Source organism: Nomia melanderi, chromosome 4 (genome assembly GCF_051020985.1).
Source record: "Nomia melanderi isolate GNS246 chromosome 4, iyNomMela1, whole genome shotgun sequence".
In the NCBI taxonomy this organism is placed as follows: domain Eukaryota; kingdom Metazoa; phylum Arthropoda; class Insecta; order Hymenoptera; family Halictidae; genus Nomia; species Nomia melanderi.
Genome location: NC_135002.1, coordinates 1,009,760 through 1,034,254, shown reverse-complemented (window position 1 = coordinate 1,034,254; position 24,495 = coordinate 1,009,760). Strand labels below are relative to the sequence as shown.

General features: G+C 49.3%; 1 protein-coding gene across 1 annotated transcript in view; it reads left to right on the top strand.

Moving 5' to 3' along the window:
- Window positions 1–1,040: 1,040 nt before the first annotated feature.
- Window positions 1,041–24,495, top strand: part of Delta (neurogenic locus protein delta) — a 63,815-nt gene continuing 40,360 nt past the window's right edge. Inside the window, exons 1-2 of the mRNA XM_076366620.1 lie at window positions 1,041–1,180; window positions 10,302–10,604. Of these exons, the coding sequence (XP_076222735.1) occupies window positions 1,121–1,180; window positions 10,302–10,604 (363 nt within the window). The 5' untranslated portion in view covers window positions 1,041–1,120. The remainder of the gene's footprint in view (window positions 1,181–10,301; window positions 10,605–24,495) is intronic.

The following is a 24,495-nucleotide window of genomic DNA, read 5'->3' as shown; positions in this document are numbered from 1 at the left end:
CACTCCTCTGCCGACAGTCTTGCCGGTCGCCGAGGGAATTATTCCTCACGGTTCGTCGACGGCCAGTCAGTGCGCGACTCGTCGTTGTTGCGACGGTTGGCGAGGCGAGAGTGGTGTTTTTTTTCTCCGTACGTGCCCGTTTTTTCTTGGTCTCTCTCTGGGATCCGACTCCCGGCGGAAAGGGAATTATGCTCGTGGCGAATCGTCGCGACCATCGTCGACGACGTGCTGGCTTGTGCTACGCGGACGAACGCTCCGCGAGAGCGTAGACATAGAATAGAAATACACACACGAACACACAGGCGCGCAAACGACGCGAAGAGCCGACGGGATTTTCTTTTTCTCTCTCTTCACGTCGGAAACGAGCCCAAGAGGAGCGCCGACAAGTACGACCGAAAGGATCATAGGTACCCGGTGTGTTCCGCTGATTGTCCTACGCTCGACAGCACTCTCTGCCATCCGATATACCCTGGACGAAGGCTGTTCGACGACTCTCGGCGTCCCACGGATAAATGGAATAAAGTGTGTCACAGCAGTGTTCAGTGATCGCGCGTGATTTATATATATATATCTCTGTATATCTATATAATTCGCTCGCGGGAAAATCTACGGGTGTAACGTACCCGGCGACCAGTGTATGTATTCAGTGCGACAGACAGACCAGTGAACACGCGAGTTTAACACCCTCGTTTTTCTTGCCCCCTATTATTTTTGTTGATCTCCTCCTGGTTTCCGTTGCTTTTCTCAACCCCCGTCGCGTTCCGATATATCGCACACACGTGAAACCGAATTGCCTGGTTCTACGACTTCTTCTCTCTCTCTCTCTCTCTCCGACGCCAAGGATTACGCATAATAATTCGACACGCACACGTACCTCGGCCGGCACACGCACACACGCACACCGGGCAGCCGTGTCCGAGGATCGGGAGAGTATAAAGGGTGCGACGGTGCGTGTGTTACGTGGTTCACAGTGGGCTATGCAGCCTCGCGAAATCAACGCGAGGAGGTAACGCCGACGAGCGCACACACACCAGGGCACCACGGTCCACACACACGCAGATCCGCCGTCGACAACGCACCGGCGGCGCGTAAACATCGGGAACCGAACCAACCACCAAATATGTGGACCACGATGCTCGTGTGGACGGTCGCCGTCGTGCTCCTGCCGGCACCCCGAACGGTAAGTGTCGTCGCCTTCTTTTTTATTCCCCATGATCTCGTTCTCTCTCCCTCCTCCCCCGTCTGTCTCGCTCGCGGGACCAAAGTTACCGAAGGTTACCGTTTATTTAGGAGAACGACAATTTCCGAGAGCCGGGAATCTTTCCATTTATTTTTAGTGTGCTCCGTGGGATGCGCGAAACCGCCTTTTTCCCTTCCCGTCCGGGGTCCTCCGGACGCGCACCCTCCCCCGAGGCTGGAGTCCTTAATTCACCCGTAACCTTGAAACGCGTTCGAATATCTGATGGAGATGGTTAGGTTCGTTTTATGGTTTCTTAGTTTCCCACTCGTGGTAGCTTAAGTGTCCTATCATCTCGTGGTCCCATGGTCGTCCCGCAGTGCCGATACTTTCCCACGTTTTTAGCACTGCGGTTAACACTGCAACTACCGACCACTTAAACCGACTTTGCAAAATTTCTTTATAAAAGCTACCGCCGTGAATCTATTCGGATCTCAGTCGATTTACGTTTCAGCTTAGGCGTTAGCTTCGTAATTTCTTAGAGATATTCGTACCTTCTTCGCGAAAGAAAAGGTCAAGGAATGGGTACATTTTTGCCCATCTGGCAGTTCTAGCGTTGACCTATCAACGGTCCTCGAACCAGCGATTCCGGTGAACCCGAGAAATCGAAACGTTCGAGGTGGTCCACGCCGAACCGCGGACACACCGGAAGGATTATTTTGCGAACGGATCCACGGTGCCGCGAGAGTGATGTTGTCAAACCCGACGGATACGTTTGTCAACTCCAGGGCAGGCCCCGACCTTCGTCGGCTGTCGATGAATGGCGGCGATGTTTTGGTTCGAATTCCAAGACGTTCCCATCTGTCAAACCGGTCGCCTCGCCGTAAGCCCTGTTGGTATTCGCGGATAAAAACGACGACACGTCGATGGGTTCCCGTTCAGAATAGAATCCCTCGGTCTATATATTTACCGTCCGTCTTCCTCTCGCTCTCTCTCCGTTGCGCGTACGCCTTTGCGTCCCCTCCCTCCCCGCCCGCGCGCCGCGTCTAATTAAGCACTTGCGTAAGTGCGATCGCGGCTTATATTTATCCAACCTATATCGGTGTCAGCCTCGCGTAGAATATCCTTCTAGACGCCGCGCGTGCTTTCCAATCTACCCAACGAATCCGGGATACGCATCTTCTCTCGGATTTCGCCGGTGAGACCGTACAGTCGTCGTTCAGGTTAAATAGCCGCGGACTGAGAGTGATTCAGATCTAGCCAACTTCGATCAATCTCGTACAAACTTGATCCAGTTCCAATCGTGACTCAAACCCTTCGCGCAGGATTCTTCAGAATATAGAAAACCTACGAAGCTTATACTTCGATTGCTTAGGTAATTAGAAAAGAAACGACGTGATCTGCCGTTAGTAATTAACCCCTCGTACTACGACGAGTGAGACTAATAAAGATTTCTAAACTAATTTAACTATCTTGTTCATTACCCACGGATCAAAGCAAACTGTTTTGCTATTATCAATGTATCATCTTCAAATGAAATTTCCACCTGAAGTAGAAAATTTTGTTGTACTTACAAATTGTCGATAGTAAAATACTCCAAGGGGTTAAATCATTCCTTCGACTCAGCAAACACGATTCGTTCGTCCGCAAAGGGTTGATCGCGAACCGAACCTACCCAAAACTCGAATGCCTCGAGAGTACTCGCGACTTCTGGACTTTCGTACAATGTATCGCCGCGGCAGGGACCGTCCGCGTCCGCGGAACTCCGCAGCATTGTAAACGCGGCAGCAACTCGGCTCGAGTTTCAGCCTCGCGAGACAGCCAAGAAATAGAGGCTACCGAATCCTGCATTCCGCGTTTGCTCGAAACGCGTCGGACAATACGTCGGAGAGGATCGTCGTCGAGTCTTCGAGATTTCGATTCTCGAGAGCGAGTGCCCGGCCACCAGGGGCCAATGGTTCCTCCAGCAGGAGCAGTGGAAGACGACGACGAGGTTGCGTGTCCCGCTAGTTTCGTTTCAGTTTCGTTTTTTCCCCCGCGCAGCCACCCCGCGGCTATCCAAGTGTATTCTTCCTGGGAGAGATGTTTTTTTCCCCTCCCGTGGTTCTCTTTCTTTCTTCCCTTCCTTCTCGGTCCTCGCCGTGCGCTCGCCTCGCTCCTCCTGCCGCGGAGTCACGCGCGGACACACAGATCGGGCCCAGACCCGAGCCATCCGGGCGAAAGAGGAGAAAAGGCAACAGTATTTCGCCGGGTACAACAACTCTAAATCTGGAGCCACTCTTTTAGACGTGTCTAGCGCGGTGATGGCTAACCTTTCTAGTCGGGCTAAAATTGGAAGAATATTCTATGACACCGCGATGCTACTTTGCAACTCGACGCTCGAGGCGTTGTATCGGCTGATGGGGTGTCTTCGATTTCCACTCTTTTTCTTTCTTCTCCTGTCTCATTTCGAGAGATAATTATACCGCATAAATGTATCTACTTTGCAATCGGAAATTTTTCACTATTCAGTGTTTAGATATAGACGCTCTATAAATGAAGAAAAGTTATTTTACAGAAATATTTCATATATACATTATACATTATATTATATACGACCTTATAATTTTCTATCGAATCAAGTGACCGAACCTCTCGAGTGCAAAGGGTTAATGGAGAAGTTTGAATGAATATGTTGAAGGTAGAATTTTCTATTGCTCAACTGTCGCCGGTCGGCGATCTACCGGGTGTCTTCTTCGTCCTCGGTTTTCAGCAGCGGCCGCCTCTCTCTTTCCCGTCGCGTCTCGGTCCGCACGGTGCTCGACCTTCACGGGACACCCTCGGAAATCGCCGGATCGGACTCTTTGTTTCCTCGTCGGGTCTCGGATAGTTTCTCGATTTATCGAGAAAGCGGCGAAGAGAGTGCTCGGAAGAGACGGCGTCTCAAAGGGTGCCTCTGAAAATTGTTTTGTGACGAAATAACGTCGGTTGTTGTATCCGTAAATAGTCGGCGGCGGCCATTCCCGTTCCGAGAATAGCGCTCCAGCGCGCCAAAAATGAGAATTCCTCATCGAGCGGCGGGAACAGCGCGCACCGAGCCGCTTTTACGCTTGTACACACGCATAGGTACATCACCGTCCATAATTGTTGGTGCGTTCCAGTCGGTCGCGGGAAATGAAAATGAAAATGCCGATATATTCGGTTCGTTAATGCATTATTCCTTTGCAGACCCCTCAGACTTCTCGTTCGCTTTGATTTATAATTAAGTATCCGTCTTTCTGCTATAATTAATCGTATTCAAACATTCCTGAATCAGCTATTAACGTCACTTTAATTGAAACGACTTATAATCGAATCAAATGACGACGCAACCTTCGAAGTGGACTTTCTGCACCATAAAGACTCTGTATCACAATAATAGTATATATTCTACGGTAAACGACAGTATGTACAAGAAAAATTAGCATGTCAATGACAGGAATTAGCACGTGACAGACGTGGCATTCGCGTGTAGAATAATTAGCCTTAATAGCTACCGGTTATCGGCTAGATATTTAATCAATGGTTACAGTATCGTTTAATCGAGTAGGTAATAGTTAACCCTTTGCACTCGACAATATTTTTCATTGGAAATATTCATTACTTTCTGGCCAAACATTAACGGTATTTCTCGCAACTGATACAATTGATTATCCTCTATAAATTAAGAGACAGAGCTATTTTACTTCGATGTTTTATGTGTTGATACGTTACGCAAAGTTTAATATTGAAAATTTTATAAGTTTGCTGGGTCGAATTCGCTAATTACCACAGTATTGAAAAAATATAAAATTTAATTCGAATCGATTATCTATTTAAAATATATTACATAGCAATATGATATTTGAGTTTTTCTACGTATAGTGATGTAAGTTGACCTCAGTGAAAATTGCCATCCGCACAATTCAGTTTTCTGGAACATAGCCACGCGAAAAAATGGGATATCGGTATCGTTCGGATAATTATGGCCGGTAGTGTACCGTGTGTTTCAGCGATACGTAACGAGAATAATCCTCCGTTGAATTCGCGGACGAGCCCTCTCCCCCGTGCACTGTATATTTTTCCAGCTCGCGTCCTTACGACTCATAAAGGCCCGCCATGTTTCTCTTACCTCTCGGCGGACGATCATTCATCGGTGCCCTCGGCGAAATGAAAAACGTCGCCCCGATCATGGGAAGCGGTTTCTTTTTCTAATTCCGAACCCGTAACTCGAGAACGACGCGCCGCGGAAAAATGTTATTCGCGCCGCTGACTTTAACTGTGAACCGTTAATCATCGATAGGTTATGTGACTGATGAGATAGGCCGGCGGTACGGTATTTTTAGATGCAGTTGAATTCCATTTGCGGCGTAACCGCGTCGACGTATACGGAGATCCTTCGTTAACTTCGATTCCGAGCGGAATTTTTCCGATTCGGTTCCGTTTCCTCCCAACTTTACGGCGCACGCGTCGTGGACTATTTTTCGACGCGATGCGAATTCATTTACAAAAGTAAATAGCGAATAGCCTCTCGCTGTACTCTTTCCCTTTCCTGCCGGCGCGTCGATCCAACAAACACTCGAAAACCAAAACCTCCGCCATCTTGCCACAAATACCTTCAGTCGGTATCCCAACGTTCACGCCGCATATAATTGCAACTCACACGTAACACATGCAACAACCCCTTCATTTCCCTCGAACCTTTCCGTCGAAACGTCTGAAATAATTTCCACCTCACGTTTCAATTTCGCTTGAACGAAATTCGAGACAAACGTCTTCCAAGACGTTTCCACTCGAACTTGTCGGGACGCCAAAAAATGGCTAGATGGAAATTCCATTGACAACGCTAGATCTACCGGGTGGATCGGACTGAGCTATTCCTGGTTGCTTCGAATTCTAAAACACAATTCTCTGTTTATTAAGATTTCAATTGGTTTATATTTCTGAGTAGGTATTACGAAATCAGCTTCTTTGACGATTTCTCAGAGAATCTGTACCTTCTCTGACATCTGGCAGTTCTAGTGCTAAAGAAGTTGCTTTAGTAATAATATACTGAAATATAAGCCAATTGATATCTTTTATTGAGATCTTTTAATAAAAATCTAATAATTAATAATAGAAAATCTAGTAATTTCAGGGTAGTTTCTCTAATTCATTAAAATATTTAATATTATAACTGGAGCGATATTGGAGCCTACAGAGTTCAAAGGGTTAAAGTGCTTGGTAGTTCTAGTGTTAAACTCATTCCTTCCGTCGACAAAAGTCTCACGAATTCAAAAATCTTAGACAAATATATTCCAAATCGTTTCTACACACTGAAACTTGCCCAAACACTATGAAATGGCCAGCTAGAAATTCCATCGACCCAAAAGAAAAATGTCGGCGCTTCTCACCCTGGATACCACATGTTCTTTCTTTTCGTCGAAAAAAGAATCGCGAATTCAGTACGGGGGTGTAATGGACGGTAGGGCCGAGGTGACCGGCGAGATCGTAAAACGATCCGCAGTCTCGATAGTAAGGTTAGTGCGCTCCTCTCGTTCACGTGAGACGATATATGTATAGTTTTGCTCGGCTATACAATGTCTCGTGGGAAGGCTCGCTTGTCTGCTGCCGGCTGCGCGCCTCTCTCTCTCTCTCTCTCTGTCTCTCTTCTCCTCTCTTCGTCCGTGAATACGTGCGCTCGCTCGCTCGCTCGCGCGCGCGCGTCCGTACACGCAGGCCATTGTCCAACAGTGGTCAAGAACTGTTGGCCGTAGCGCTAGCGAGACGAGAGGGTAGGAACGGGAGAAATATTGACGCAACGGCTCTGTTTACACTGGATACTGTCGCACAAGAAAAACGGGGGTCCCCCTGGATCACTCGAGGAGACGAGGCTAGAAATCTTCGTCGCGACCGTAACGCGAGTGCCAATCGATTTTATTAGTAACCTCTTGCCCCATGATTTGTTTTCTAACTGATCGATACAGTAACCTTTAAAAAAAGAGAAAAATTCTGTGTAGATTTTATATCTACATTTGCAATATGATCATTGATAACAGAAGAATATCTAATTAGAGTTCAAAGTAATTGAGCGGTATTTATGTTCGTTAAATTCTATTTGAAATTCACCTTCATTACAAGGTTAACCCTTTGCACTCGAAAGAAATATTCAACAGTTTCTGGTGAGATGGACACTTTTGAAAGTTCGATTGTTACGAGATCATTCAACGAAGAAACGAAGCTACTTTGTGTCGATGTTTCATATACTGATGATGCGTTATGAGCTTCATATCAGGCAGCAAACTTATAAGTTTTTTGTGTCACATCATGTGGCGACTGGGAGTCGCCTCTCGACTGCGAAGGGTTAACCGTCCGCACGCCAGAAGTTTTTCACTGGAAATATTCGACATCGAATATTGCCGAGAAATCGCGTGTACATCGAGGAACAGAGTCGTTTTGATCGAACGAAGTTCGATGTTTAATATTAAACTTCGCAAGGTCACTGTGTCGAGTAGATCATCGACTGAAACGCCTCTGGAGTACGGAGGGTTAGTAAACTGTTCGTATTTCATTATTTGAGAATACGAAGAGACAGAGTCGCGATAGATATCTTTCTTGCGGCGAATGTTGTACAAAACGCTTTGTATATTTAGCTTTCTACGTCTTGCACGGTCTGTGAAATTCCGTGTTTCGCACAAACGAGAAGTTCACGGTGTAATTATTAGGTTGCCTGAAAAGTTAATGGGCCTGCCGTGTTTCGCTTGTGTCAACTATTTTCACTGATTCCGGAGTCAGATGTTTAGTGCTCGCGTTTCGAGGCTCCGTGTTCAGGTTGTAACAAGTAGCTCCGGGGTTAATTGAGTGATTAGGTTCTTGGGAAACGTTGGTATATTGTACCTCTTTTTATTTGCCTTTCTTTATTGTGCCATTGTCTTCCCTTTTCCGATCGTAATCTGTTCATCTGATGCATCGCGCGGTCTGTTTCGCGCTGTAAAGTTCTCTGTGGTTTCTTTGTACCTCGGCGAGTCCTATTAGCTAGATTAGGGTGTGTCTTTGCGTAGCACTTTCATACTATCTTACAGGACTCGTCTTGTAAATGCTACAAAATTAATGGCACAGCGGTTTCTGCCCATTTTTCACATGCTTTCCACAGTAATTGCACTTTCCACCCCGCGCCATCTCCATCAGCTGATAATATAGTTCCACTCGCTTCTGAATTTGATAAAAATTCCTACGATATCTACCCTCCTACCCTTCAACCTTTCGCACTATTCTTTAGCCGGGCGAATTCCGAGCCGTGATAGCCGCTGGTATCTCACTCGTGATATTTACGCCTGAGAGACTCGTCAAAGGGGTGCAACGGGTTAAACACCTCGGAGGAACGAGATCTCGTCGTCGCGAACTCTACCATTCCACTGCTCGAAACAACCCTCCGTCGTATCCCTCGCGTCAACCCTTCGCACTCGACCGCCTTTTTCAAAAAAACTATTCTATTTCAACAATCCGCATATCAATGCGCTACACAAAGCTTAATATTACATACAATTATACAATTCAAATGGCAATCCTTAAGTGTTCTCCAGACGTTCTCGAGGATTTCCCACCTAAACCATCCCTTATTTTTTCAACCAACTCTTAACGCAGCTGAAACATTTCAAATCAACCAAACTGTGAATAGTTTCCATTCCAACAACATCGACAAAACCGATAAAACTTCACCATACACACCATTACTCCCATCAAAATCCCATGCCCTTACATAAGACTGCTCCCTCAACAATCAAACTCCACCTCGATAACTTATCTCAAGACAAGTCGAGCGTCTCGAAAACCGGCATTCTCCCGACAGGGTTGACTTGGTTCCGTGAATCGGTCGCGAGAGCGAAGGGGTTAGAAGCGACGCGGAGCGGTTCGGTGTCGCCCGCTAATACGTTTACGAGCGGCTCGGTTTTTCACGCCTCGGGAGACGCCCCTCGCGTTCCACATGATCCGCGCGTGGCGAGATGTCCATCTGCGCCGGATCCCCCCGGCTCGCCCCCTGAGCTCTCCTCCGTTCCGCGTCTCGAAAGAGCCAGCCGAAAAACCGTGGCCGGGGAAGAGAGCCTTTTTGCCGCGGGGTCACTCGGCGCGCGGATATCTCTCCTCCTGGGAGAGGCGCACGCCTGCGCAAAAAGCCGGTCGCACACGTGCTGCTGCTGCCGGTGGCGGCGGCGGCGGCGGGCGCGCGCCCGACGGGCACGAGGCGCGGAGACCGACCCCCGGACGCCCGCATCCTGATTCTCTCGCGGAGAGGAGTCGCCGGGCCTCTCCAGAGAGGGTTTGCTTCGGGGAAACAAGTAAACAAAGCGGCGAGGCGAGGCGAGAGCAGCCATGTGTCTGCTGGAACGTGCCAACCGTCTAGACGGTTAAGCCTTTGGCTGCGGGGGTGGCTCTCTCGCCCGCCTTTGGTCGGCAAGGATTGAACGCTGCTTTGTCCGCGGAGCTGTCCGACGACGCTTTTGTTCCCGGGGTTTCGCGAATTAGGCGACTCGCGGCCGAATGGGTGCTAGATGCGCCGAAATGTTCGCGTGCGGACTAGTCGCGAGTGATTCAATTAGAGCGAGATAACGCGTGGTTTCCTATCTTTGTTAGCTTCGTGTGTTGAGTTGCACGTTTCGAAGAACTTTCGTTCGCAGGATGTGCCTGTAAAGTTGGGGGCTTCGAGAAGTTGGGAAATTTGGATGTTTCAACCCCTATGATTCAGTGTGTTGAGGTTTTGTACGTTTTGAAGAACCTTCGTTCGCAGGGTGTGCCTGTAAAGTTGAGAAGTTTTAACCCTTATGATTCAGTTCCGGGAGAAACTGGGGTTCAATGGGAATAGTTCTGATATGAAACTACGATGAATACCTTCAGTCTCTCCGAATTCTCCGAAATATTCCTTCATGAACCTTCAACCCTTAAGATACGGAGATCCAGTCGAATCCTCTTCCTCCTACGAAACTGTCGGTGATAAGCCACGCTAATTGATCGCGAGGCGCGAGGTTAGAGGTTAGATTTTCCGCGAGACCGTGAGAAATATCGCAGGTTTCCAGCAGGTTTCGCGGCGAGAACGATCCTGCGTCGATTGGTCCCCGTTTACGAGCGTTGATGCAAACTCCTCGGTTTCCAGGTAAACGCCTCGGGGGTGTTCGAGCTGAGGCTGAAGTCGTTCGTGAACGAGTACGGGAAGGACAGTCTGGGTAAGTGCTGCTCGGGCAGCACGTCCAAGACCGGCGAGTGCTCGGGCGTCTGCAAGACCAGGTTCAGGGTGTGCCTGAAGCAGTATCAGGTGAAGATCGACACGACGACGCCGTGCACGTACGGCGACGTCGTCACACCCGTCCTCGGCGAGAACATCGTTAACCTGAGCCCGAACGTCGCCATGCCGAGCTTCACCAACCCCATCAGGTTCCCGTTCGAGTTCACGTGGCCGGTAAGTCTCTTCTGTTTTCCTTTCGAACTTTTCTTGTTAACACGTTGACATCCCCGTGTACCACCGGTGGCTCACGTTCGAGCGTGGGCATCATTGAACATCAGATGTGTCTGTCGTGAAATATGACTCGTTTAGCGCGTTGAACGCGATTTCGCAGAGGAAAATACACAGAATGGAAAATATGATATTAAATCATTCGATTGAATTGCATTACTATTCCACGTATTATGTAGCATCATTTACAATATAGAAATGTTTTCATATAATTGTTTCATTGAGTGTATAATTCGATTTGGTCGGGGGTCACCGGTGACCCCCAGCATTCAACGTGTTAATCGATTCGCTGGAAAAAGTTGTCGCGTGAAATACGAGATTCGTCGAATCGATTCGCTAGAAAGAATTGCCGTGTAGTTGAAAATTTGAATAAGTTAAGAGCTGTAGGGATTTGAACGTGTTAACAAGCTTGTAGCGTTTTACAAGTTCCGTGACTTCAGCGATTTACGCGAGTAGTAGACTGAAATAATTGTCGGATTAGAATACTATAGTCCGAGATGTAGTTCTTAGATGTTGCTTTGAGTACTGTATTGCGTAAGTGTCTGTTCGGTTGCCATTCCGGAATTCGTGGATCGACGAGTAACGAGGGGATTCGTTTATCGAAGTCCCTTCCTCCGGTGCGAACGTATCGAGTTACGATCTGCATTTATCTTCGCGATTCCATAAAACACTACTCGATCGCGGTAATTACTCTCGATGGGTGCTCGAACGACCGGAGATAATTCCGCGTCGTAAAAACCCGGAGACAATAACAGTCGCTCGAAAGGCACGCCGAGAAAAATTGGAAAACAGTTGTAACGGTGTTTTTATTGGTGATTTTCGCGTGGTAAATCAATGAGCGGAGTCGGGATTACGTGTTCCGGCACGCCCTGTGCAATCGCGATCCGAGATAAGCGAAAAGCCGCGATTCCGCGACATTTCCGTGCCTCTTACTCCGCTTTTTTTCCCTCTTGTTTTCGCGATCCCCGGTCGATTTGCATATTATCGCGTGCGGCGGCGTGGGACGCGAAAAACGGCTCGCAACGGCGAGCCGCGCGAACGGAACTCTTATCGCGGGTACGCGTAATGAATCGCGGAAAAACATCGAATCGTTACATGCGACGGCCAGCTCGCGATTCGCTTCTCACGTTCATTTGCGAAACATCGATGGCGCTGGCGCCGCGCAAGGGACTGCTCCTTTTAACGGCGACGACGATCCTGCGATTAGATTCCAGCGCGAAAAAACATAGGGACAATTAGATCCGACTACCGATCGCGACGATCTCGATGCTCTGCTTTTAATAGGCGCTACTTATTCCATGAAAGTAGATAGAAATGAAGAATTTAGTCGATTCTTCACAATTTTCTACCGAGATGGATTCTTCGATTTTCCAGCGACTTTCGAAATTTCAATGAAATAAATGCGTCGTTAAAATGAAGTGTTATTATAGAACTATTTTCTGCTGAACAATTTGCCAATAGTAAAAGGACACTCCCACTATAAAGCGAAATTTACGCCGACCATCGAGCATTAAATTAATTACAGAAAAATATCGCGATAGTCGTAAAGGATTGCTTCCAGAAAAATCGTTTATCGTCGTTTGCGTCCTCGAGATCGCCATCGAAGGATCGTTTAAGGACACTTCGTCGAGGATTTGATTTCTAACATGCCTAGCTGCGAGTCTCGTTTCCAGATTAATTTATTAAATATCTTGCGCTGTTGGTAATCGACCGCAGGGGGTTGAAGGGTTTAAGTTCCTCGTTCGAGTCGCGTCTTAACTGCGAGACGGGGTAAATCGCGGTTACGGTGACCGATCCTCCGGAGGGAGAGCCTAGCGTGCGACCGGCCGTTAACTTTTATCTGCCGGTGGTTCGCCGACGCGCGTTTCACAGCCTCGTAAAACGATCCCCCGGATCGCGGCGTTGCGCTTCCCGGTTTCCGTTGCAATCGATAACGAACAATTGAAAAGTAAATTGGCTGATTAGGGAAGCGTCCCTTTTAACGGCCGCCACGCTTTCGTTTTAACTGCTATCTGTGCTCGAGATACGTGCCAGAGGAAATTGTTACTTTTCACGATAGTTTGTTAGGGATATTGCACTTTGAAAGCTTCGGTGGTTTCCCGTATCTCAATGATGATTTGTATTTTATAATAGAGATGGTCTTGGTCGACGATTTGGAAATTTGAATATTTAAAAGTTTGAAAATTTCCAAGTTTGAAGGTTCGAAAGCTTGGATATTTAGAAATTCGAAACTTTCCAAGTTTGAAGATTCGAAGCTTGGATATTTAAAAATTTGAAAATTTCCAAGCTTAAAAATTCGAAAGCTTGGATATTTAAAAGTTCGAAAATTTCCAAGCTTGAAGATTCGAAAGCTTGGATATTTAAAAGTTCGAAAATTTCCAAGCTTGAAGATTCGAAAGCTTGGATATTTAAAAGTTCGAAAATTTCCAAGCTTGAAGATTCAAAAGCTTGGATATTTAAAAACTCGCAGACTTTCCAGTTAGAAAATTCGAAAATCCAGTAACTGAAATAGCCTAAAATAGAATTCTCACAGCGCGGACGCTACACAAGAGCAATCCCCAAAAGTTAGCACTGAAAGACACCTCCCCTAGAAGAAAGCCTGGCGCACTCTAGAGCCGAGAAGTTCCGCAGCTCGAGGGATCGATGAAAAAATAAGCGCAAGAGATACAGGGTTTGGATGAGAAAAAAAAGGGAAATCGCGCAAACGAAACGCGGTCTTCCTACTTTCTCGTGGTGGCCAAAGAAAGGCAGAACACGAAAGCGGCGGGCAGGTCGATCGCATTAAAAACGAGCATTTCGTGGCACGCTGCACGCGTGCATGCGCTTCCCGGGTGCGACGAGGATCGCGCGACCGAATGGCAGATGGTGCCAGAGGCCCGCCGCCGGAGAGAGACGGGAACTTCGGTGAAAAAGAGAGAGACAGAGAGAGAGAGAGAGAGAGAGAGAGAGAGAGAGAGAGAGAGAGAGAGAGAGAGAGAGAGAGAGAGAGAGAGAGAGAGAGAGAGAGAGAAACGATGGCACTTGTCTCTCCCTCCCGCTGTTCGCCGCTATCGTTCGCCGGTCGTTGTTTCGATCATTCCTCTCGCAACGGCGAGATCGGTGAACTCCTTTAACACGAATTACAGCTCGCTCTAACCTACATTGCCCCGAAACTCCCGCCATTTTCCGAGATGAAACGCCGCGAAAAACCGTTGATTTGAAATCTCTTCGCGGTTCTCTTAAGAAACGTTACAATCGCTTGAATAAACTTAAGGTCTACTCGATGACGATTTAAATACATCGTGTTCCATTAGAAATCACATTTTACTATCTCTCGTTACATTCAGTCGCAATGAACACGTGTTGCAGAGTTAAGTTACAAATCGCGGCGAGTATTTCAAATTCTCTATTTTCAGTTACTTATGAATCTTGAATAGAAGTTCAACTATTCCTACGTGTTTGCTTCCGCAAACATCTTTTTAATAAAATATTGACTCACTATCAGATATCTGGATAAAGTAACGATTAGATAGAAAGATCGACGGACGAGTAAACGCGAAATTGTATCGGTCGCTGAGCGTTGCGACTCGAGAGAAGGCTCGCGCCTACGCCAATGCTCGCACGCCGTCCCTGGCGTACGTCAGCTCTCTCGTCGCCGTTCGCGCACTTCTGCCTATGAGACGCACTGCAGGGCCACTGGCAGATGGCTAGGCCTTTTGTGCTTCTATACTTCCCTCGTAATCTCTCTAATTCCCTCTTTCTCTGGTCCGCGGGCGCGGCCTCGCTCGTCTTCGGGGCTCTCTCGCGGGCAGAGTTAAATTTACTAACCCATATGGCGCCCCTCGCGCCACCTCTGCGACCGGTTCCCCTCGTCCCTCCTCGGGAACGTCTCTTCCTTCTGGTCGGCCGCCTTTCGTCGCGTTTCCAGCGCGCGCCGACCGTTCATCCCTTTCTGTTTCCGATCAGATTCCGTTTATCGTTGCGTTCGGGGATCTTCGAGCTGGACGATTGATCGGAGAGACGCGTTTCGGAGTCCTCGTACAATGGTTACTGAAAAACGCGTGTTCTCTGGAAGCTGTCGGGCGAATGGGGTGTTCACCCTTTGAATTTAGCGTAGCAACGTTGCGGTGTAGAATAAACTTTGCGTCATACGTCGATGCAGGAAGCATCGAAGTGAGTTTCCCTCGTTCGACGCGTGAAGTGTTAAATGGCTATTTCGTTAACGCTCCTCCGAGAAACACGCGTCACCAGCGCGCACAGACGCGGTTCGCGGGAGAAGTCTTCCAACAATAACCCTCTGAATCTCTTGAAACGTTCTCCTATCTCCTCTTGTTGCGTTCGGCCATATTGGTATCGGGCAGATATTAGCGTCTATATCAGTCGGGCCGGTTTTCGGACGCGGGAACACGTTCCGGCGAAGGGAGACGGAGGAGGGGCAAAAAGAGACGGCGAAAAAAATGGAAGAAAGAAAGGAACGAAGGAAAAAGAAGTTGCGTTCTCGGAAGAGAGGCTGCGCGCGAGAGGAATCCTGCGAGAGAGAGGCAATCTTTCAGATCCGGCACGGTAGTCTGTCTACGCCAGTGATGAGCAACCCGCGGCCCGCCGTACGCGCACCTCGAAATTACGAACTTCAATTACAATTTCGTATAATTCGTTGTTCCATTAATAACGCGTCGCAGTATTTAATCCGTCGAGTATGAACGTGTCGCCGAACTGTCACAACTCGCGGACGAATGACTCAATTATTCGGAACAAGTCGAAACCAGTCATTTCGACTGGTACAGACGTTCCAGTGTTAATGTTAACCCTTTGAACTACGTAGGCTCATATTAGGTATTTTAATGAATCTTAAAGAAACTACCCTACAATTCGATTTTTCACACACCCAAATTTTGCACTAATGAAAATGAAAGATCTAAGAAATGTAGCATTGTTCATTTTCGCTAGGGATACTATAAAAATTAGTTGCTGATAGATTACAAAACCATCTGTAGTGCTAAGGTTAATAAACAGCAAGTTGTCAGTGTTCTATGTTAACTTATAGGCTCCCGTAAAGCGTTAACAATAATTGAATTCTAATTCAACAATTCCACTTTCCATTACTCATACATTATATAAACGTGACTATTTCAGATTCGTTTCATTCAGTTCAATTCACTGTTTCGATAGTCTCAATGCACTTGTTTAAAAACACGCGTTGACGCATTCCGCATCAAAGGGTTAAACACACCCTATTTAGTTTAATTTCCCGGATAAAAAATCCTTGAATATTCGAGAGAACTCCGTTCCGAATCGAGTTAACGTCGCGTTGGATAGAATATTGTTCCGAGTTCGCAACCAGAAGAAAACAAAGGTTGCTCGTCACTGGCGCGCGACGCGCCGCGCCGGGGAAAAGGAATATAGCCGGCGATGGCGGCGGCTGCGGCGGCGGCGTCGTAACGTGTAATCGCTATTCGGAGTGCCGGATTTATTTTCGTTGCGCCGGTGCGTGAGAATGAGCTTCCGCCGGGCGAAAAACCCGCGCCGCGCCGCTCCGGACCCAATAACACGCGCTCCGCGCCGCGCGCCCGTCGCCCCCGCGGCCGCCGCATAATAATCGCGGCCCCCACGACTCGCCGGGTACACGGAAACGCGTTCCACATCGCGCGATTCGCTCGGGCATGCCTGTTTTTGCGACGGTTCGCGAGGATTCTCCGGGTACTCGTTTGGATAAATGTTGCGCGGAGATTTTCGGCGATTCGGAAGGACTCGAGGATCAGACCGGACGAATGTCGACATTCTAGCGAGATGAAATTGTTGCATTCGGAAAACCAGGTCGCGAACAAATGATTGAATTAGTCAAACAAGAGATCAGCACGTAGTTTCCTTCTTCTTCTGTTAATTAAGCAATTGGTGTATTTAGCTTAAACTCCTGAAGGTTTCGTATATTTCAAAGAATTCTTGAGATCCTCCAAGTTTATGAGATCTATTTTCCAGTTTAGGATTTCAACTTTGAAAATTGCAATTCGCGCACGAAACTTTGCGAATCGGCGTGCATGGGATTGTCCAATGTAGAATCTATCGAACTCCGCAAACTGGACTTCGCAGTTCACGTTCCTCGAGCACGATTTTCCAAGCGCTGCGCTTCGAATTTGCTTTCCAAGCAGGATTCCGTGGAACTCACTGAACCCCGCGAAGAGCAAACATCCGTAATCCGCCTCCCGACCCCGCGGCAACCCGGGAAACATCGTTAATTGCAAGATTACGGATGTTTATTTATGAGCCTCCGTCGAAAGGTGCGCGTGCAGCGTTCCCCCGCGAGAGCGCGTAATTGAAAATAGCAGGGAACGGGGTGACGCGTTACGCGCGAGGGTGCGGGGGTTGCTATTGACGCGTTCTCCTCGTTTTCACGCCCGCGGACGATCCCGCGCGGAGGCCGTCCGACGTCGGAGCGCGGTGTTTCGCGGTTCGACGTAACCGGAAACGCGTTAATTACTGGAATTATCGCGATGCACGCAGAACCGGGAGCAACAATGTGCCATTAATAACAGTTAGGCGATCGGCCTCGGCTCGGCCGGGAGAGCGAGATTCTTTCATTCGACGCTGCGAAAAAAATAGAAGCGTAATTGCCGGGCATTGTCCGGCGAATTTCCACGCGGAATCTCTTCCTTGCCTCTCGCGCCGCGCCGCCGTGTCACGGGACAATGGGATTCTTCGTGTTCCTGGTACAACTTTGTTAACTAAAGTGTCGTCCGTGCGTTCCCCATTGTCGAAGAATATAGATCACCGGTGACACTGCGAAAATTGGAGTTTCTTAATTTAGATTTTTGATTTACGATTCGGTTTGCGTATTTCTGACCAACTTTAGTAACATCTCAATAGTTGTGTTTCAAGTAGCGCGACAGAAGAGTTAACAAACTACCGAGCATTTGATACGATTGAAATGTAATCGCTACGAATATTGTAGTAATAGATTATTCTCAGTTTCTTCAGACATTCATTAGAGTATTCAACTGAAACTATTTTCAAAATCATTTCGAATATTCACTGCTTCGAAGACATCAATCGCGAAACAGAAAAACTGAAAGCAGTCATTTTGTCACGGCAGTTCCAGCGTTAAACATCTTCCACTTTCCAATAGCGACGTCGAGATACGAAGGAAAACGGGGAAACAAAGGCGGTTGCCAAACTTTCTATGCGTCAACCGCAGACTCTCTGGAACGGTGTATCAACCGTTCCTTTGAGCAGGCTTTTACAATATTTCTCAGCGCATCCTTTCATCCAATTATCAGGCGGCCGGCAGTCAGCCGTTAATTACCTCCTGCTTTCCGATCGCGGGGCAGATAAGTCCGAAGAAAACGGGACGAAAAACGCGGGGAGGAGTTACCGAAACTGCTCTCGCCGGAGTAATAGACGAGGGAGAAGAAGCACGACGACGACGACGGTGGCTCCGGTTGCGCAAAGGCGCGTCGGTTTCGCGAGCGGAGAGGGGAAACGCGCGTGTCTGCCGTTAATTAAGAGGCTGGAAAAGACAGAGGAGCCGTGCTTGATACGTAATCGTAACCTTCGTCTCGTTGGATCAAGATCGGTGTCTCGGCTCTCCTCTCCGGCAGTTAATTGCTTCACGTAACCGCTGCCATGCTGCTCGACTTATTAAAACAGCACGACCCGCGACAGTGCGGCCACTGTGCGCCGCATCGCGCTGCATTTTCCGCGTGCCTTTCGCCGGACATCCCCCAAACTTCTGCGGATCGTTCGTTTACCTGTTCCTCGACTTTCTTTCTGCTCGTTTGTCGCTGAACTATGCGAGGTTCAGCGTTCCTTGGAAAGTTAACCGTTTTCTGGCGAACGTCGATATTTCGGCGAGACAACTTTCATGTTTTAAATGCTCGAACAGCAAGAGAGCACTCGGTTTCCTCTTATTTCGTTAATTATGCAATTGGTGTATCATTTAGCTTCATCTGCCGAAGGTTTTGTACACTCCAAGTATTTTTTGTGGCGTTCAGATGCGTTTACCGAACTTGCAAATACAGTTGCAATTTTAATTAGGAATTTACTTGAATTTATGATGCAATTAATTATCGAAGCACTCGAATATTTGGACGTTCAAGAATTTGGCGCTCGGTGGGATGCCAACAGAAATGGTAACTTCCGTGGGAAGTACCATCGGGACGCGAAACAAAAGATATTCTTCGGGAACGTCGTGAGAAGATCGATTCGAAATCGGAGAACGGAACGAGAAACGGCGGCGTAGCGTTGACGAGCCCGGGAATAGAGGAAGTAAGCGACGAGGTGCTGAAAAGAGGTCGATCGCGGGTGGTTCTAAAGATACTCGGCCCGAAATCTGTAACATCTGGCCCCGGCCGTGCAATAAGTTCCGCGCGCCACCGAACCAGAACCGTTTGATCTCGCGACATTGTAGAAAAACGGAGCGCGCCGACGACGCGCGTAGAAAACCGCGAACGATTCGATTATTCCCGCCGCGACGCATATTCGGTGACAATACCACCGCATTACTCGGCCTCTGCTGCAAATGATTGCACAAATCCGTTCGAAGTTCTCTTCAAAGAGCGCCGAAAATATCATTTACCTCATCGTCGTTCGATTCGATCATCGAATCGATTTCCGAAATATCTTCGATACTCGAAGCGTCCATTAATTCCGCCGAACAAAAGAAAACATGAGCTCGCGCCAAGGAGCGCGCAACCCGCGCAGAAATAATTACAAGTAGATTGGCAATAACGTACAATAAATAATTACCGTGCAATTACCGGCGAGGTAACCATTAGAAGCTTAACGAAACGAATAATAATGAAATTCCGTCTGTCCGACTAGCCGCGCCCGGCAAATCCGCTAATTCCCAAGGCGGCCGGCCGGCTCCCAAATCAAATTTCCATCTCATTTCCTTTAATCCCCGAATCCCACAGTATTCCCATCGAAATTAACGATTCGAGCGGAGAAGTATCCGATTCCCCCGCGCCGCGGTACTTTCCCCTAATCTGCGCCCGCTAACTCGGCGAGAGGGCCAAAAAAAGGGAAGCAATTAAACGCGCGGAGGATCAAGAGTCCGGGGCCGGATCCTCTATCTAAGACGTAATTTATGCTAAACGCTTCGCGTCGTGGAAGCCGCGCGCATCGCCGAGTACACCGAGTCGGCCATTCATCGGACGCCCTTCGTCCGCTAGTTCCTTCGTCTGGGACGCGAATCACGCAGCCTTTTCGGCCGTGGGACCACGATCCTCCGTCCTCCTTTCAGGCCCACCTTCTCTCTCTCTCTCTCTCTCTCTCTCTCTCTCTCTCTCTCTCTCTCCGTCCCTCTCTCTCCCTGTCGTTCCACCTTCGAGCTGGTGTGCGCTACCTTTATGCGCCCCTTCTTTCTCCGTCTGTCTCGCCGTCTTCTTTTCTTTCGCCGCGGTTCCATCTTTTTCTCTCTTTCCATCGTCGTCCCGGGTTCGAGCGTGTGTGCATTACCTTTATGTGCCCTTTCTTTCTCCTCTCGTCTTTTTCTCCTTCGGTCTTAACGTCCTCTTTTCTTCTGCGCCGCTTCCATCCTTCTCGCTCGTTCCGTCGTCACCCCGTCTTTAAGCCTGTGCGAATTACCTTTACGCGATCCTCCTCTCTCTCTCGCTCTGTCTGTCCGTCCGTCTCCTTTTATTTCATTGCGTCTCCTTTCATCCAGCCGAACCGAATTACCTTCGCGTACTCTGGCTTTCTCCTTCTACCTTCCACCTTCTCTCGGCGTGTTTCCATCTTCTTATCTTCCCCATCGCCACGCCACCTTGAAGCTCGTGTGCGTTACCCTCGCGTAGCCCTTGCGCCTTTTCCTCCTCCCCTCTTCCGTTTCTCTCGCGCCGTCCTCCTTCCTTCCGCGCGCCTCCATCTTCCTTCGTCCCTGTTTCCCGTGGCACCGTCCTTGCTTCGGTGCCCACGATACGATCCACGGGGTACACGCGCGTTATCCGCCGCTCCGCGGACCGGTACACGCCGGAGACAGGATAACGACGAACGGAATTTTTTAATGATCCTCCGGGACCCGGCCTCTGCGACCCGATGACCGTCCGCGGCGCTGGATTCTTCGGCCGAGGAGGATCGGGTTACCGGCGTTCGGATAAACGATCGAGGGATTCGCCAAGGAAATACGCGGTGCCGCGATGGAGGAGAAAGTCTTACGAGTAGCTTGCTTTCTATCGAACAGCTTCGCGTCTTAACACCGCACCGTAATCAGGAATCTTTTGTCCTCGCGGTAGCAAGGATCATTTCTCGGGAGATCATCGGACGTCAGTTTCACTAATCTCAATAGCTCTCGATCCTGTCCCTCCATTTTCACAAAATTTCGAGGATACCTGTGAATAAATGTAAGATCTCTTTGCATTTGTTCGATAGCTTCGCGTCGAAACTTCGCAAACTCGATGATTCTCCCGTGAAAGGAAAAAGCGACGCGGCCGAAACTCGAGCCTCTCCGAGGCGCGAGCCCGCGTTCCCATAAACGAATCCGAAAGCGTGGATTATTGCGTTACCTAACCCAGACACGAGGAATTCCATCGCTCGGATCGGTATCCGCGCGAGCATCCCGGCAACGATTATTATCGTTGCGTTGCTCGCTTCCACGCCGTCGCCGCCCGTAAAAAGCCGGCGCGATGATACCGTTCCGATCGCTCGTCCGGGCACCGAGGGAGTCGTCGAAGGAAAACACGCGAGCCGGGTGGCGCCTCTCGTCGGGTTTATATTGTTCCGAATCGTGGGAAAGCCGGCTAATTAACCGTCAAAATCTAATTAGCGGTATAACCAATTAGAGCGTTCCGCGGCCGCGGGCGTATAATCATTACAAACTCGACGGGAACTTATCTACAAATAGCTACTAAGAGTCATCGGTAGCCTACGGGTACCGGTTTTACTCTCCGAGGGTTGCTCGGGTGTCGTTAAAGGATCGCCAGAGGGGGCAGAGGAGGGAAAGTAGTCCTTCTACAGGGTGATCGGAAAGAAGGGTGTCCTGCTCGAAGAACTCACCATAATCCTTGAGAAAATCGGAAAGATCGATGCAGGTTCCAAAGCGATTCCTATTTATTTATCCATCTATCTTTATTCGTGTATCAGTGTTAAATCTCGCAACACGCGCTCAAAGCTCGCTCGAAGTAATGACAACTGAGATTTCAAGATACGTTACTCGAAGGTGTCAGCCTCGATTTTTGTAACACTGTATATAATGCCACTGCTCCCTTACGCGCGTCCGGAGGGAACGAAAGAAGAGGGCCGCGTAATAATGGCAGAGAGTGGCTCCGTGGCCGCCGGTTCCCGCCGGGCATCTTTTTGCGTTTGACCGCCGCGGATAATGCCACCGGGGCTGAAAGAGAGACGGAGAGGAGTCGACGGACCTGTCTCTAACGTCGTTCGCGACGAGATGCGCGTAAAACGGTCCTCGGGTGACTGGCCCACCTGGGACCGACACGTGGTCGTCGTCAGCTGATGGTGTTGACGTTGCGGCTTGTTAAGCCTCCGCCGGTGGCTGGGTCTAATTTGACCTGGTGTTATCACGGCTCAGTTTGCGGAATTACTTAGCTTCCTTGTATCCCGCGTAGACGAAGAGGTCGAAGGGATCATCTATCGACCAGTCGTCAGCTCGAATTCCGTGGTTTCTTTACGCCGATTCTCGTCGCGAGAAAATTAATTCGAAGCCATCTCGGACGTTTCCCCGGAGCGTTTATCCGTTTCGAACGTCGGCAGCAGCACCCTCGTCACAATCGAAAGACCATCAGCGTCAATTACGTCGAGCATTCCTCCCCGAGGGTCGGACAGGTGTCGAAGTAAAAGGCGTTTCGAAAGAGCCGCTCGCCGTCGAAGTAAAAGTTCTGTTTACAGATACAACAGTGCGCGCTCGTTTTTTCCCCCTTTTCCCTCTATTTATTTTTTCGTGCCGAGAGCCGCTCGTTTTTCCAACCGACGTTTCCATTAGAGGCCCCGGCGTATTATGGATCGCTGGATCCGCGATCGGTATCTCGGTTTCTGTTCCAGCACGTTTCACTTTTTGCGCCCAGGGACTCCTCCCGGCGACGCGCCGCTGCTCCTCTTCGCGTCCGCCGGACCAACCTCGCGGGGAACCTCGCGGGGAACCCCGCGAGAACGATCGGCCGGGATCGAGCCGGCGAGGGGGCTAGAAACTCTAGACGGAGGGAAGAGTGAAGCGATAAATCGAGGTCCGCGGAATATATATCCATTAACGAGGGAACCTGCGCGAGTCAAGAGGGCTTATGAAAGCGTGACTTTTGTTCGCATTACTCGAAACGAGGAAAGGAACGAATAAAATTATTCGGTTGGCGTAATAATCCGGTGTAACGAGTCGCGATTGAAACGCGCGCGCTCGCTCGCTCGCGCGGATTCGAAGAAACGCGTTTCCAATTCGCGCCGATCGAATTTCTCATCTTCTTGCGACATCTCCGCGAGATTCTCGAACCGCCGATCGTGCTCCGGAGATACGTTCCTTTCGAAGACACGGTGACGGGCGATTCCGATCGTTCGCGTCGCTCGAGGACCGCCATTTTGTCGCACGGGCGGCGACGTTCGAATTCCGTCGAACTCCCGACGAGTTTCCGACGCGAATTCCGCGGACGCGGACGAGACTGTCGCCGCTCGTTATCCTCGGTTTCCTCTTCCTCCTTTCGACGCCGAATGGAGGCCACGAAAATTTCTCCATGCGGAAATGCCACGCTCCTCGAGCGCCGAGCCGAGACCCCGGCCGCGTCTACGCGCGAGAGACATTAAAGCGTGAATGGATAAAAATAGCACCGCTAGGACGACCGTGTTTCCGCGGTGCCTCGTCGAATATCGTCCTCTCCTCCTTTTTTCCCCTCTCGCCGTTCGGCGACCGTTATCTCGTTTGCAGACGAACCTGACAATCGGTCGCTCCCCCCGATCATCTTGGGAAATCGGATTTATCGGACGGAAACTCGCTCGACGTCCGACGCTTCTCTCCATGAACCGTTCGAGTGCCACGGGCCTTCGCAAAATTTACATCGAAAAGCGCCGCGATCGAGCTCCGTTCTTTTCAGTGCAGAAACTGAATCACTTTTCTGTGTTCGCACAAAAAGATCGTGAATAGCGCGATCGTAGTTTCTCCCATTTCTAAGTAGGCACTAAGCATGAATAATTCGAAGGAAAACGAATAGATAAACTCGATTCGATGCGGCGAGCCGATAGCGCCGGTTACTACTGAAACGGTTAAAGCAACGAATCCTAATGAAACCTAATGAAGTCTAATGAAATCTTTTCATAAAATAGCCTATCAAAGAAACAATGATCCCCTCCCGCCTCCGCGTTACACCGTTCCGTTAGCTCTGATACCCGATTCGACAGCCATGTTGGAAAAGCCGACGGCCAGAAGAAAACCGGCGACCTCTCGTTCCCCGTCGGCGAATTTTTCTCGATCCACCCCGGCACGACAATAATTTCTATTTAACGACACGGTCACGTGTGCGACACGGTAACCGGTTCGAGGCCTCGATCGTCACCGTTTTCCCATGCGGAGCGTCTCGAAGTCGCCTCGACGTCCGGCTCCCGTCCCCACCGCGCGCCGATCCCCGATGAATCACCGTCTCTAAATCATAACGAATGATCCGCGAGAGAGTCGGTCGGCTACCTGTTCCCTCGCCGTCCCCCTCCCCCGCAGCCTCTCGTTACCCGCGACCGTTTTCCACGATGATTAATACCCTCGCGGGGATGCATATACCTACGCGGCGGCCGCCTCGGCGAGCGGACTGCTCTTTGCCGGTACCAAAGAAGAGATTAGCTTGCGGTGGAGGACCGATGTACCGTGTGGCGGCGAAGTCCCGCCACTCTCGGCGCACGCGTTTCACCGAGGAAACTCGGATAACGCTCGGATAAAGCC